This window comes from Giraffa tippelskirchi, chromosome 7, assembly GCF_054371585.1.
Source record: "Giraffa tippelskirchi isolate mGirTip1 chromosome 7, T2T-mGirTip1v1.2.pri, whole genome shotgun sequence".
Classification (NCBI taxonomy): Eukaryota; Metazoa; Chordata; class Mammalia; order Artiodactyla; family Giraffidae; genus Giraffa; species Giraffa tippelskirchi.
In genome coordinates this window covers 11,454,325-11,468,578 of record NC_137281.1, presented here as the reverse complement: position 1 = coordinate 11,468,578, position 14,254 = coordinate 11,454,325, and the positions used below count along the sequence as shown (strand labels likewise).

General features: G+C 44.8%; 1 protein-coding gene and 1 pseudogene across 4 annotated transcripts; one reads left to right on the top strand and one right to left on the bottom strand.

Moving 5' to 3' along the window:
• The first annotated feature begins 5,946 nt into the window (after positions 1-5,946).
• On the top strand, positions 5,947-9,065 carry TEX101 (testis expressed 101). 4 transcript variants are annotated; one of them, XM_081516033.1, is made up of 6 exons: positions 5,947-6,011; positions 6,632-6,740; positions 6,884-7,027; positions 7,168-7,353; positions 8,425-8,553; positions 8,711-9,065. In XM_081516033.1, the coding sequence occupies exons 2-6, from the start codon at positions 6,677-6,679 to the stop codon at positions 8,944-8,946; spliced, it is 759 nt and encodes a 252-aa protein (XP_081372159.1). In that variant the 5' UTR covers positions 5,947-6,011; positions 6,632-6,676; the 3' UTR covers positions 8,947-9,065. The 4 variants fall into 4 exon arrangements, with proteins under 4 accessions (XP_081372159.1, XP_081372157.1, XP_081372160.1 ...); XM_081516031.1 differs by having other exon boundaries at positions 7,165-7,353; XM_081516034.1 differs by having other exon boundaries at positions 5,947-6,094.
• Positions 9,066-11,958: 2,893 nt separating this feature from the next.
• LOC145512245 (BRISC complex subunit Abraxas 2-like) lies at positions 11,959-13,222 on the bottom strand (annotated as a pseudogene).
• Positions 13,223-14,254: the final 1,032 nt, after the last annotated feature.

The window sequence follows — 14,254 nt, the reverse complement described above, 5'->3', positions numbered from 1 at the left end:
CATGTAGCAATGAAGACCTAGGGAAGCAAAAAAAAAAGAAAGAAATTTAATTAACTAATTAATTAATTTTAAAAAACTTCACGGGATCTTGTAGCAATGGAGCAGACATTTTCTAAGTCCCCAGATGGCAGTGTTGACAGAAGCACTGAGTAAGAGGAAGGCAGAACAGCATCCACAGTGTGTATTACCCTGTGGGGAGAAAGGTCAGTCTCGAGAGTTGTGTATCTGTCCTGACGAGTCCTGTTGTAGAAAGACGTCATAACAGGCTGAGTGGAGTCAACAGCCAGGTCACCTGGAGAGAGTTAGCTCTTTTGTTGTCACTGAATGGAGACATTAGTTAACTCACTAACCCAACAGAGTAGTAACTATATCCCCAGATGCTTGAACTAATACCTTCAATCCTATGTTCCACGTGAAAGATTTTGGCCCCATGAAGCCTTCCCCTTGGTCCTGTCTAGTCTCACACCCTTAGAGTTTGTATCAGTCGGTGTCCAGGCATGTGTCAGGAACCACATGCTAATTTTAACAGGTAAAGTTTTTTGTTTTGGCCACGCAGCACGCGGGATCTTAGTGCCCTGACCAGGGATCGAACCCCAGTTAGTATAAAGAATCATCATCGGACTTCCCTGAGAGTCCAGTGGCTAAGACTCTGCCCTCCCAATGCAGGGGACCTGGGTTCAATCTCTGGTTGGGGAGTGAGATCCCACACACCACAACGAAGATTGAAGATCCCAAGTGCCGCAACTAAGACCTAGCATGACAAAATAAAAATAAATATTAAAAAAAGGAAATATTTAAAAATAAAAGAATCATGAGGGAATTCCCTGGTGGTCCAATGGCTAGGGCTCTGAGCTTCCACTGCAGGGGACATGGTTCCATCTCTAGTCAGGAACTAAGATACACGAGGCCAAAAAGGAAAGAAAGAATCATTATCTAGCAACACGAGGTGAGGACTAAGAGGGAATTGGTTACTAAGCCTAAAGAACACAGGGCTTTCCAGGTGGCGCTAGTGGTAAAGAACATGCCAGCCAATGCAGGAGATGTAAGAGACAAGGGTTTGATCCCTGGGTCGGGAAGATCCCCTGGAGAAGGGCATGGCAACACACTCCAGTATTCTCGCCTGGAGAATCCCATGGACGGAGGAGCCTGGGAGGCTATAGTCCATAGGGTCGCACCGAGTCGGACTCTACTGGAGCGACTTAGTACGTGACAAAGAAAAGAGAATAGTGGATCTAGGGAGCAACCGCCATACTTGGGGCTGGAAGACAAGCTCTTCAGCCTGCAGTGTCCCTCTACCACCCTCTGCTGGCAAAGCCTAACATTGTGCCGGGAGATGATGAAAATTGCTTGCAGGATCCAGCAGGGCAATGAATGGATCTGGAGCAGAGAGGCCATAACTGGCACAGAATCTGCTCATACACATGCTCTGGGATTCCTGCCTGTGCAAGCTGGTGAGGTTCTCTAACGCTCTCAATGTGTGGCATGTTCATGCCAGACCAAGTCCTGTGCTTCTTTGGACTACATTAGAAATTCGTTCTTGTGGGTCTGGAGGAGAAGCAGTTTCCTATGAGTGGTCTCTATCCCACATCTGAGGGTCACACTCCCTTAACACAGACTGGCAACATTGAACATTTACCTGGCAGTGCATCTCTGCAACCCGTTCACTCAAGTCTTAGGCTTAGTCCTCAGCCATATCTGCCCTGTGACTACTGGAAACAAGAGATGCTCTACCAAGGGAGTTTTCTGATTGTCCATCACATTTTCATTTGGACAATCTCATCTTTCCATTGCTCCTCTTCCCCCATGTTTGCTCACTAGGGTCATCCGAAGAAACCAGCTGACTCCCTAGTCAACCTGTGCACCACTGTTGCCGTAGTAACAAATGCCACACCCACTTCAGCTCCCAAAACCTTGCTTTCCATTTGCACTTCTTTCAGTGCTACCCCAGTGATAACTTGACCAACTATGAAATTGTCACAGGACTTCTCTCACCTGTGCCCTATCTTTTTCCATCAAGGTGGTCATCCTTGTGCTTCTCCCATGTAGTGGAAACCTAATCCCAGAATACACTTTTGTTTGTCTGTTGCTGGATGCCAGTGCTGATCCTAATTATTGAATTGGTCAGGGTCCTGGCTTCAGGTTCAGTTGCTCAGTCGTGTCCAGCTATTTGTGACCCTATGAACTATATATAGCCTGCCAAGTCCTCCAGGCTCCTCTGTCCATGGGATTTTCCAAGGAAGATTCCTGGAGTGGGTTGTCATTTCCTACTCCAGGGATCTTCCTGACCCAGGAATTGAACCCTCATCTCCTGCATCTCCTGCATTGGCAGTGGATTCTTTACCACTGAGCCACCTGGTAACAGGAAATAAATTGTTCACCCAAATTGGGTAACTTGAGTAGAATTTATTAAGGGGAGTGCTGATTACAACTGTTATTACTGGATCCAGGGAAACCACAAAGGATGGTGCAGGAGTTGGAAGTAATCATACATTTAATTTAATTTTATTTATTTTGGCCATGCTGCACAGCTTGCAGGATCTCAGTTCCCCATCCAGGGATTGAACCCAGGCCATGGCAGTGAAAGCCCAGAATCCTAACCACTAAGCCACCAGGGAACTCCTTCATGTATTTTAAACACATGATTGCAACAATATATAACAAAGAGGATTGCTCTGACCACAAATGCACTACATCTAGGGGGTGCCATGCACTTCATAGATTTATAACTGGCATGAAAAGGCCCAGTACTGAAATGGAGGAGAGAGCTCCTTTCTACATAAATCCACACTTGAATACAAAGCCACGTACACTCATGGTGTGCTGGTAAATGAACAACTGCCTCCCTGAAGGAAGAAATAAAAGCTCTGATCTGTAGCATTTGCCAATGTCCTTGGTGTAAATACTCCCACTGTGGCTGATTTCAAGCTATCATGATGTCCCTGCCTATGGAGTTGGGAAAAAATGACCATGCAGGAGACACAGGTTTGATCCCTGGGTCGGGAAGATCCCCTGGAAGAGGAAATGGAAACCCACTCTAGTATTCTTGCCTGGAGAATCCCATGGACAGAGGGGCCTAGAGTCAGACGTGATTGAGAGACTGTACACGCACACCATACAAATACAATAGTTATAAATAGCCTCAAGAGCATAGGTAATAGTAAAATAGTAGAGAGATAATTCAGGAAGTGATGATTTTTGAGTAATTATTACCTTTGCTTTAAAAATTTTGGTATTTCTTTATTTATGGCTGTGTTGGGTCTTCGTTACTGCAAGTAGGCTTTCTCTAGTTGCAGTAAGTAGGCTTTCTCTAGTTGCAGTGTATGTGGTTCTCACTGTGCTGGCTTCTCTTGTTGCGGAGCACAGGCTCTAGAGTGTGCGAACTTCAGTAGCTGCAGTGCACAGGCTCAATAGCTGTGGCACATGGGCTTAGTTGCCCTGAAGCATGTGGAATCTTCCCAGAACAGGGATCGAACCTGGGTCCCCTGCATTGGCAGGAAGATTCTTAACCACTGGACTACTAGGGAAGTCCTACCTTTGCTTCAGTATAATTTAGCTTTAAGTTGACAAGATTTAATTTTTAACAGTGGCTATATTTAGCAACTGGCTTGAAAAACTCCTGAAAATTGACTCTCATGAACCAGATGGAGTCAGTCCCAGCACAGCATAGCCCACAACCCAGAGAGAGCCAATGAGTATGCACCAACGCTCTTGCACACCCTGCCCTGAGAGCCCTCAAGGATCCCCTGAGCTCTCAATTCTTAAAGAATAGATCCTTATTCTTCCTTCCATCTCTGAATCTGTCAAAGTAACCTCACCCAGGGTGGGTGGGTAGGGGACCAAGTTGGCTCACTGCCGGAAGCATGGGCACCTCAATATCCAAGATTTGTGGTGTGTGAGCATTGAAGCCATCAACACTGTGGGTCTCCCTATTAGGTCTTGAGAAGTTACCCGAGATGACCAAAACCTACAATTCCCAAGATATGAGAAGGATGGGGACTTCCCTGGTGGTCCAGTGGCTAAGACTCCACATCCTGATGCAGGGAGCCTGGGTTCAATCCTTGGTCAGGTAACTAGATCCCGCATGCTGAAACTAACAGATCCCTTGTGTGGTAACTAAGACCTGGCACAGACAAATATAAAGAAATAAATTAAAAAAAAAAAAAAGAATTTCTACTGAGTTACTGATGGCTTTAAAAACTGAACCCAAAGAAAGATTTACTATATTTATATCAGTGATTAACATTTTAAAGCAGCACTAGCTCTTGTTAAAATGTCTGCTTTTAGTTACTTTATTCAGAGGTGGTTTGGGGCCATCTTAACCATGCCAAAAGTTAATTTAAAACACATAAGTAAAATGCCATGTCTCCCTACCAGGGCTAAGTGAGCAGACACAGGCAATTTACTTTAGAATAGAGCAGGGGTGGGGAGGGTGGGGAAAGCCCTTTATTTAAGCTTGTGCATTTGGGTGCAAACAACCTTCCAGGGAGAAATACATGGAACGACGTCCAAAGCTCACACAGAAAAAGAGTCTTCCAGCCTCTCAATCTCATGGTACTTAGCTGTGGCAGCCTCAGCAAACCAATTAACAGGCCAATGTGTTATTTAAGATGACCTTCACTACAGTTGCTAGATGCCAGGTATGGAGCTAGGACTAAAGAGGGAGGGTGAGTGCTATTCAGAGGTATGGGAAGGGATGAGGGTCTCAAGATTCTGGAGCTCCAAGCAGGTGTCTATGCAGCTTCCAACCACCCTATCTGCCCTCCAGTTCCCCCTAACTCATTGGTCCCACACTGGCAATGGTGGCCAAGATCTGAGACCTTGCTCCAGACCTACAGTTACACAATAACCCAGGAAAACCACATACTGTTACAGATCAGAGGAAGTGAGTTCTGGAGGCCTGAGTCCCAAAAAGAAGGGAGTCTGGCTCAGATTCCTGGGTCCTGAAGGACAGGGTCTTTGGACCAGAATGCTCTCTTACTATGTATATTAACTCTTTCTAATATTTACATGAATAACAGTATTAATAATTATATTCTTAATGTTAACAGTCCCCAACTGGAAGCTCTTGATTTATTTTCACATAAAGTTAAGAGCTTTACCAACACCAAACTTACTGTGGCATTTTCTCTATGAAAAATAAATATTCATTTATACCACAAAACTCACAGAAACAGTATCAAGTCAGAAAGAACACATGGCATCTTCGTTACACCCAGAGAACTTATATGTAAGTATACATATATGTAATATATATATATATATATATATATATATATATATATATATATTATATAATGATTTCCAGCCATGAACAAGAAATCTGAATGATGCATCTTGTTCATGATACTGACACCAATATGCACGTTAGCTACAATGGCATTCTGCCGTTCAGGGATGCCAGAAATAACACTGAAGCCAGCATCCCTCTATTCAGTCTTCCAGAAGACCACGGAAGGGCTTGTGCCCTGGTGTGTACAAAGGATGAGGCTTGGGCTGAGCAGGAACCACTGCAAGTGAAGAGTGAGGGGACCAACTTGACTCCCAACAGATACGGCCACTGGATGGATGTTGGGAAGGGGCCAAGCTGGTACCATGAGAGGAATTTGGGCTAGGAGAAGAGTTCGGGGGATGAAAGCCAAAGGTTTGACTTCCTAGTGTGGCTGAGATCAAACAGAAAAGTTTAAGCAAGGTCATTTGGGGATGCGCCGCCCCCACACTGAGCTGGCCAAGCACTGCCAAGACCAGCGACTTCTCGGTCCTCCAGCTTACCCGCCACTCGCCATTCTGCGCATGTGTACCTTGCAAGCAGGTCAGGGATAGGCCAATGGGGTGTGGCATTCCTCTAGGCTCATCCAATGAGCTATCAGACGCTTTCGTGTCAACCAATGGAGCTTCGAGTGAGCTGCCGAGTGAAACAGGTCCCGCCTTCCGTGCCTCAGGGAGCTTGAAGGAGAAGGCCAGGTTCGGAGAGTGTAGCGCTCCAAGGCGTCCTTCAGCACCAGAATATTCTTGTGAGATTATCTGGAAGTCAGGAGGAATTTTGGTCCCTTAAAGAGAAAAAGAGGGGCTGGGGACCCAGTTTCCTGGGTCCTGGGTAAAGATAAGGCTGGGGTGGGAGTGGGACTCCTGGAGCTAGCGGGGCGAAGGCTGGAGCCTTGAGCTCGTTGATCTGAGAGGGGGAGAGGCTGGGTGCCCAGAATGACGCGTCCTGCCAGAAAAGGTGGCTGAACCCAAACTCCTGGATCCTTAGTTAGGACCAGGCTGAGATCTCAGAATCCCGGGTTCGGATGAAGATGGGGGCCGAGAGACCTTAGCTTCCAGGGCGTAGGTTTGAATCTGGACTCCGGAGTCTGAGGGAGAAGGGGCCTGTAGGCAGGATTATGGCTCCAGAGGTTGGAGGGTACGGGTTGTTGAGCTCGTTGGTCTGGGTGGCCGAGTCTGAGAAGTACAGCTATGGAAACTGAGGCTTGTTAACTAGTTAAGTTGCCCAAACTCACAAGCTAGATCGGGACAGACTGACTTTAGAAGCCATCGTTTTATATATACCCATAAGCTCTGCCCTTAAGTCGGTGCTTGCTTAGATTTTATCTTATTCCATGTGGCTAAAAAGTTTCCTGTTCCTGTCCATCAGATTACAGATCCTAATCAGTTCTTCCAAACGTCTCTAAAAGAAGCCATGGGAGCCTGTCACTTTCAGGGTCTGCTGCTCCTCTTTCTTGTAGGAGCCCCGACCTTGATCAGTATGTATTGGAGATATGGGGGTGGGGGAGGGTGGGGAGGGGAGTGGTTGGGTCAAGGAGGATGGATTTCTGGTGAAAAAAGAGTGATTTGGGGCCCGGGCAGAGGAGGACAAGTGCTCATCTTTATCTCCTTTTCTCCCCAGTGGCACAGAAATTGTTTTGTCAAAAGGGTACGTTCGTGGGTATCCAAGAGAATCCAGCAAACACGTTCAACTGGACCTCAGAGAAAGTTGAGGCTTGTGACAATGGGGCATTGTGCCAGGAAACCATCCTGCTGATCAGAACTGGTAAAATGAGAAAGGGGCGATTGGGCTGATGGGGACGGGGGAGGGGGGAGATGATTATGTTCATGTTAAGACTGTTCCACCTTCCCCAGGCCAAACAGTAGCGCCCCTACCCACTTTCTTTCCTTCTTGTCTCACAGCAGGGACCAAGACAGCGATTTTGGCCACAAAGAGCTGCGCCTCGGAGGGGGCACCGGCAATAACGTTTATCCAGCACTCTGCAGCCCCCGGCCTAGTTGCAATCTCCTACAGTAACTACTGCGAGGATCCCTTTTGCAATAACAAAGAGGGATTGTATGATATATGGAGGATAGAAGAGACTGAAGAAGGTACCCTGCGAGGGAAGAGATGGTTGCTAAGGGAAACTCTATACACTCCTGAAAAGAAAATGGGAGGCTTCCTTCTTTGTGTTCTTACTTGGTTTAGGTCCAAGTGGGCCATACACAAAAGGACCTCAGACCTTTTGCTTGTCTCTCTTTTTCTAAATTGTCACCTCAAGATCTGTAAACAGTACTCTGAGCAGAGGGACATCAGTGAAGGCTGCAGTATAAAGTGGATTTGGGGTTTATTAAGCAATAAGATGTCAGCGGAGGTTTCTGAGCAGGCTGGTGGCATCAGTCTAACTGCTCCAGCTTCCCCTTTGCCATGTGGCCACAGCCCAGTTCCTGCATTTGTCCTCAAAGTCTACAGTAACCTGGTCACGTCTATTCTTTTCAGGTCATTTTCTTCTCTTCCCTCTGTCATTTATTGTGTTTTAGCTAGGGGAGGATTCAAAATATTTAACAATGGAGATGGTACTGACCAATCAGAATGGATGCTGGCTATAAAAAAAACAGTCCAGCCCTGCCTGTTTGTGCCTACCAGCTGAATATCAACACCTGGTGATTTCTCACAATTCCCAAATCCACCAAGCCAGCTCACACTTCCAGGTCTCTGTCCTTGCTGTTGCCTTTTTTACCCTCCCGCAACCCCCATTTCACACAGCTAATCTCTGTTCTTCCTCCATCTCAACTGAGGTGTCTATTCTGGGAAAAAAATTCAGCCAAATTATTTTAGGTTATTAAGCATTCTTCCATTTTTTCACTACTGTACCTTGGCCAAAGTGCCCACAGAGTTGTATGGTAGTTAATTACTTACATGTCTGTCTCTTTCAAGACAATGATCCTAGATGGCAGGAACTGTGTCCTTTGCGTATCTGTACCTCCACACCTATGCACAGTTTGGAAGTCATGTTGGATTGTGTTCTGACAGCACAGAAATCAGTTGGAGAGGGATGGGGAGGTGGTAGTAACAGGCCTTGAGTAGAGAGGCATCAGCAGGAAAGACTCGAGGAAGAGAAGGCAGCAAGGAGAGATGACTCCAGAAGCAGGACACATCCTTTCTCTCTCTTCACTTTTCAGAAACCAAAGGGACAACAGGCCTCCGCTGCCCAACCTGTCTGGCTCTGGGGTCCTGTTTGAATGCTCCTTCTCTTGCCTGCCCCAACAATACAGATCGATGCTATCAGGGGAAACTTCAGGTCTCTGAAGGTAAGCTGAACATCTGATGGTTTCAGAGGCCAGAAAACCTCAGGCATCTGAGTGTAGCACAAGAGGTTCTGACATTGAGTTCCAGGAATGAGGTAAGGACTGGATTCCTCTCTGATTTCCTCAAACATCTATGTGTCTCCCCATCCTTGTTCCACAGGAGACATCAACTCACTTTTGGAGATCAAAGGCTGTACATCCACCATTGGTTGCAAGCTGATGTCTGGGGTCTTTAAAATAGGACCCCTGTGGGTGAAGGAAACTTGCCCCTTCAGGTCCATCTCAACCCGAAAGATTGACAGTGGGGCCACATGGCTTCACACTTCAGTTTGGAAGTTAAAGCTACTGCTGATGCTGTTACTGCTTGTCCTTGGAGGGAGTGCTTCTGGTCCCTAATCACCTCTTCAGACTGGTCATCGGCAGCTTGAGGAGCAGGTGGAGATTTGAAGAGCAGTTCCTGTGAATGTATTTGACATTTCTAATAAAGTTTCTGCTGTGATTTGTCTATGCCTAAAGACTACAAGTGGTGTTATTGTGCTAAGAGGGTCCTTAAAATTCATGCTGTCCAACCCACACGTTTGCAGAAAGGGAATCAAAGATCTCAAAAACTGAGTGAATTCCTTACACTTACATAGCTATGGACAAAGCCATAAAGTCTGGTATTTCTTTCACTATAGTAGGCTTCCTTCTCTTGCTGGCTAGACAGGAGACTAACATTATCCTCCTCTAGAACATTCCCAAACCAGTCATAAGGCCAAAATCATGTGCTTTGGGGTTCTAATAATTCCCAGGGAGGTGTGTCAGAAAAATCAGACTCCAATTCTTCAGTTACAATGGGCCCTGTCTCCCCTATCCTGTTTGTTCCTTGCCCACTTTACATCACTCCTTTTCAACTCTGCTGCCTCCTTAAGGCCTCCTCAGTGGACAGAGAGAATTTAGGACCAAGCTAGGGCTCCGTAGGTTCTGGTGAGAGTGAGCCAAACAAAAATTTGGTTGGGGAGATTTTTTTTTTTTCAAATTCGTATGCTTTTTTATTTAACTTATTACTCAAGAATACATAAAGTCTATGTTATTGTAAAAGACTCCAGTGATACAGGAGCTGTATAGAGCAAAGTAAAAGGTAGAGGAAAGAGAAACAGACTTTTTTCATTTTTTTTTAAAGCAGCTTTATTGAGGCTTAACTGACATACAATAAACTGCACTGGAGGTGGGAGGAGAAACTTTTATTGCAAACTGTTGACCCCTCCCACAAAGGACGGGGAGCCTAATCATAGCATAGTCCAGCCAAATTCTTTCTAGAAAGTTCTCTAGTTCTAACTTTTGGAGTTAAAGCCTCCCCACACAAGTTAATATTTTATCTTTGTTCTTAGGCATCCAGCTCTCCATTGTGTCAGTTTGGTAAATCTCTCTAAAGAGTGAGAAGAAACACCAACAAAATTTTGACTTGATGAGGGGACATATAAATGTGGGAAATTACCAGCATTCAGAGCCATGACTAGTAAATACTATCTGGGGTAAAACAAAATCAGAAACAAACCAAATAAACCAAAAAAGCCAAGTAGGTGTGTCCCATAGGACACTGGTTTCTTTTTTTTTTTCATGATTAAATAAGTTTTTATTGTCACATTTAACTGCTTTGTCAGATATACATTGTAGGTTTCAGTATGGCATAAAAATAAAAATATTTTCCTGAATGTCAAAATCTGAACAGAGGAGATGGCGATGGCACTTAAAAAAAAATTCACACTGGTGCTGAAGCCACTAGAAGGTAGCTGGTAAACACTGGAACACATTCGCAGATAAAGCGGTCTGAAGTGAAGTGATGTGAAAGTCGCTCAGTCATATCCGACTCTTTGTGACCCCATGGACTATACAGTCCATGGAATTCTCCAGGCCAGAATACTGGAGTGGGTAGCCTTTCCCTTCTCCAGGGCATCTTCCCAACCCAGGGATGAAACCCAGGTCTCCCGCATTGCAGGCAGATTCTTTACCAGCTGAGCCACAAGGGAAGCCCTGCAACATTTCAAATCAAATGGCAGTGGTATAAGGCCAATAAAACTGGAGAGTAGGAAGATACAGAACCCGTCAAGTAGCTACCTGAAGAATGGTACTTTGAGCATTCAATTTCCAGTCAGACTAAAACTTCTTTCTTACAAAATGAAACTACTTTTTAAGAACCTGGATTTTAAGCCTTTTTAACAACTTCCTTATTCTTACAGGTTGTAACTAGTCAAAAGAAAAGGCAGTTATAATACATGGCATTAGCTTTGTGGGCTGACCCTGACATAAGTGGGGGAGGGGGTCTTGTCATTTCCAAACCAGGAGCCTGTCATACTCATGAACGTCTGTAGTGGTTTCACACGTTCTGGGCAAAACTAGAAAAGAAGCAGTAAATAAAAATGTTAAGTGCATCCCCAAGGAAAGTCTCTACACATTCCACAGCTATATGCTGAATGGTAACTTAAAAAAGTATGGTTATTCCAATTGAAAATGAATCCCTATTCAATAACCAAGCTTCCCAAACAGCTTATTAAATATCTTTCTTCCACAGATAAGACTAACACTAGGATTTGTCAGAAGATCTACACAAGTTATCTCTATGTATGAACTTGGCTAAATCCGCTGTGTCTGGAGTCTGTTCCTCATAAAACTCAGGTCTAGAACATAACTCCGTTCTGTTATACTGTTGTGTGTCCTTCATTTAAGACTTCAGAATAGAGACCGTAAACGTGGCTAACGCAACATAGCAGTCACTGGAATCCCCCGAAAGAAAAATAAGTAATTCATTTTATGACATACTTATTTGGATGATTGCTTACTGGTAATTAGTATTCCTACATTTTTTTTAAGGCAACCATTTTAAGTGACAATACATGTCAGGCTAGTAGAAAAAAGTGGAAACAAAGCCCTCTCTTTTGATCTCACAAAGTCATGCAGACAAAAGAAGGTACATCTGGTTTGTTCCAATCTTTGAACATTGCTGCTAAACTAGTTTTCCTTTGAAAAAGTAAATTTCAAGGCATGATAGTGCAAGAGGTAAGGTTTTGGTTTATAGAACATTTATAGAATAATTGTGCTTAGTCTCTAATTTCCAAATTATTTTAAAGAACAGAAACTGCATTGATAAATTTATCTTTGCCTAAATTTACCAGTACACCATGAATTGCACCAGAATTCGCACAATTGATTATCCTAATGACTCTGTTGTGAGCCTTGCACACTGCGTCTGCAGGCAAGGACCCCGCGTGGACCCCTTGGAGGCTCCTCCAAGGTCTGTGCCCAAAAACTCTTGTCTTGGGGAGTCCAGGGGTCTGAGAAAGCAGTTCTCCCCCCAGAGGAAGTCCTCAAAAACTCTCTCAATTAGCGATTAAGAAAAACAGTGCTAACTGGAGAGTTTCTTGCATTCAGTTAAATCTGGGAGGTCTGAGTGTTCCTGGAGCCCTCATCAGGATGTGTCATGGGTCAAGAACCCCTTGAATGTGAGTATTCGCTATTAGAGGACTCTGTAGGGTCAATCAAATTTTCACAATCACTGTCGTCTGATTACTCAGCACTGTCTCCAGCTGCTCTGTGGGAAGGAGGGGGTCTGCTCCACTTTCAGGATATTTCAGTCCAGCACTGGTGAAGGCATAACTGGAGGAGTCCATGGCTTGAGGTCGAGGCATACAGATGCTAGTTTCCATGTGAGAATGGCTCAGGGTACTTTCTTGATTATTTGGGTGAAGATCAGAATTAGGCGGAGGCGGGTCTGAGGGCTCTGCATCTCCAGGTGTACTTTGACCTTCTGCTGTGAACCATTGGGCATCTGAGGGCTGAAGGTGGGGTCCACGCTTTCAGATGGCATCTGTCTGCTTACCATTGCCTGCTGCAATAGTCTTGTTCCTTTTCATTCTTCCTCTGAGTGATCTGTCTTCTCAATTGATTCACTTCTGCCTGACAAGATTCAACAACTCGCTCACTCTTTTCTACGGCTGCACACACTGCCTGCACTTTTTCCTGAAGCGCATTATAAACCTGATAAATCGCCCTGATGTCTTTCATTACCCCATCCTTGTCAAAAAAGTCAGTACCATGTTCTTCAATAACTTTCGAATAATTCTGAGAAGTATTTGGCACTGAAGACACCTTATACTCTTGCTGGCTGGTCTTGCCTAGATTGGGAATAGTGAGGGATAGCCTTTGATTATACCTTCTATCTAAAGAGAACATATTCTAAAGCATGAGTGGAATTGCTGGCGTGGAGATGAAGCTGAAGGGCAGGAAGACAAGGTCGGCTGCCCCGAGGATGCGGGTGAGCTGCTTGTGGATCACTTGCCCTCTGTATGACATCTGCTGCTGCGTGTTTCAGTGGAATCGGTACCACCCAATAACTTTTTTTCTCCTGTCTTTAAGAATCCTGTCCAAGCTCTATTCATTAACTTTGCTTGCATAGTCATAAAAACTAAAAAGTTTTGAATAAGGCTGATGGTTATGGATTTCAATTACTGGCAGAAATTCTGCAAATTGCTGATTTGGGAGTCATGTGATGCTGAAGGTTTCCTCTTGCCTTACCTCTCCCAGCAAAAATGCTTCCTGAGAGCGATGGAAGAAGAGAGTTGCAGTGGTCAGCGTTGCTGTTGGCGCTGTGGCAACACACAGCCCTGAAGGGGTAGCCCGAAATGGAAGCCGCCATGATTGAAATCTGACACTGGTTTCTTAATGGCACTGAATACAGTTGCAGAAGACATTCTTGAGTGAATGAAGGAGAGCCACCATTTTAAAAAATTTGGTCTGTGAATTGTTTTAGTATTTTAAAAATTATCATATGCTAATAAGCTTGACATGGCATGAACAAATTTCTCAGGCTAAAATCTGAAGTGTGCAAACTTTCTAATATTTTAATATAAATATATAAGCTATTCAAATGATTTATTTTTATGATACTTTTGCTTATAACAATTCCCCATTCTACCTAGTGGTAGGTAAAACCTAATGAGTTTGGGACTTCCCTGGTGATCCAGTGGCTAAGACTCTGCTTCCAGTGCAGGGAGCCCAGTTGAATCTCTGGTCAGGGAACTAGATCTCACATGCCACAATCAAGAGTTCTCATGCTGCAACTAAGACGCAGCAGGGCCAAGTAATTATTTAAAAAAAAGAAGAAGAAGAGGAAACTTAACCTGTTTGAATAAATTGTTATAAATTCAGCCAGGGTTTTCTCAGTCATTTCAGATCCCCTGCTTGTGCTTAGTCACTCAGTTGTGTCTGACTCTGCAACCTCATGAACTATAGTCTGCCAGGCTTCCCTGTCCACGTGGTTTCCCAGGCAAGAATATTGGAGTGGGTTGCCATTCCCTTCTCCAGGGCATCTTCCCAAACCAGGGATTGAACCCAGGTCTCTTGCACTGCAGGCAGATTTTTTACCACCTGAGTCACTGGGGAAGCCTCATTTCAGATCTAATCAATCAATTCAGGGCTTCTTTTCCTTTCCACTCTCTTTACCCACAGCTTTGCAGGAGTGCTGGTGGGAAGGAGGTGACTGTCTAGTTTTCACCTCTCATGCTGCTTAAGTTCAAGTTCTTACTGACGTCTGGTTCTCAGCTTCCATTCCTGCTGGCTTCCACTGGGAAACCTTCGATCCGGTCTGGTGTTCAGGGGCTCCATGCAGGCCCTGTGAGCTCTGCCATCCCTCTTAACCACTTTGGAGCCTCTTCCAACTGCTCTCAAA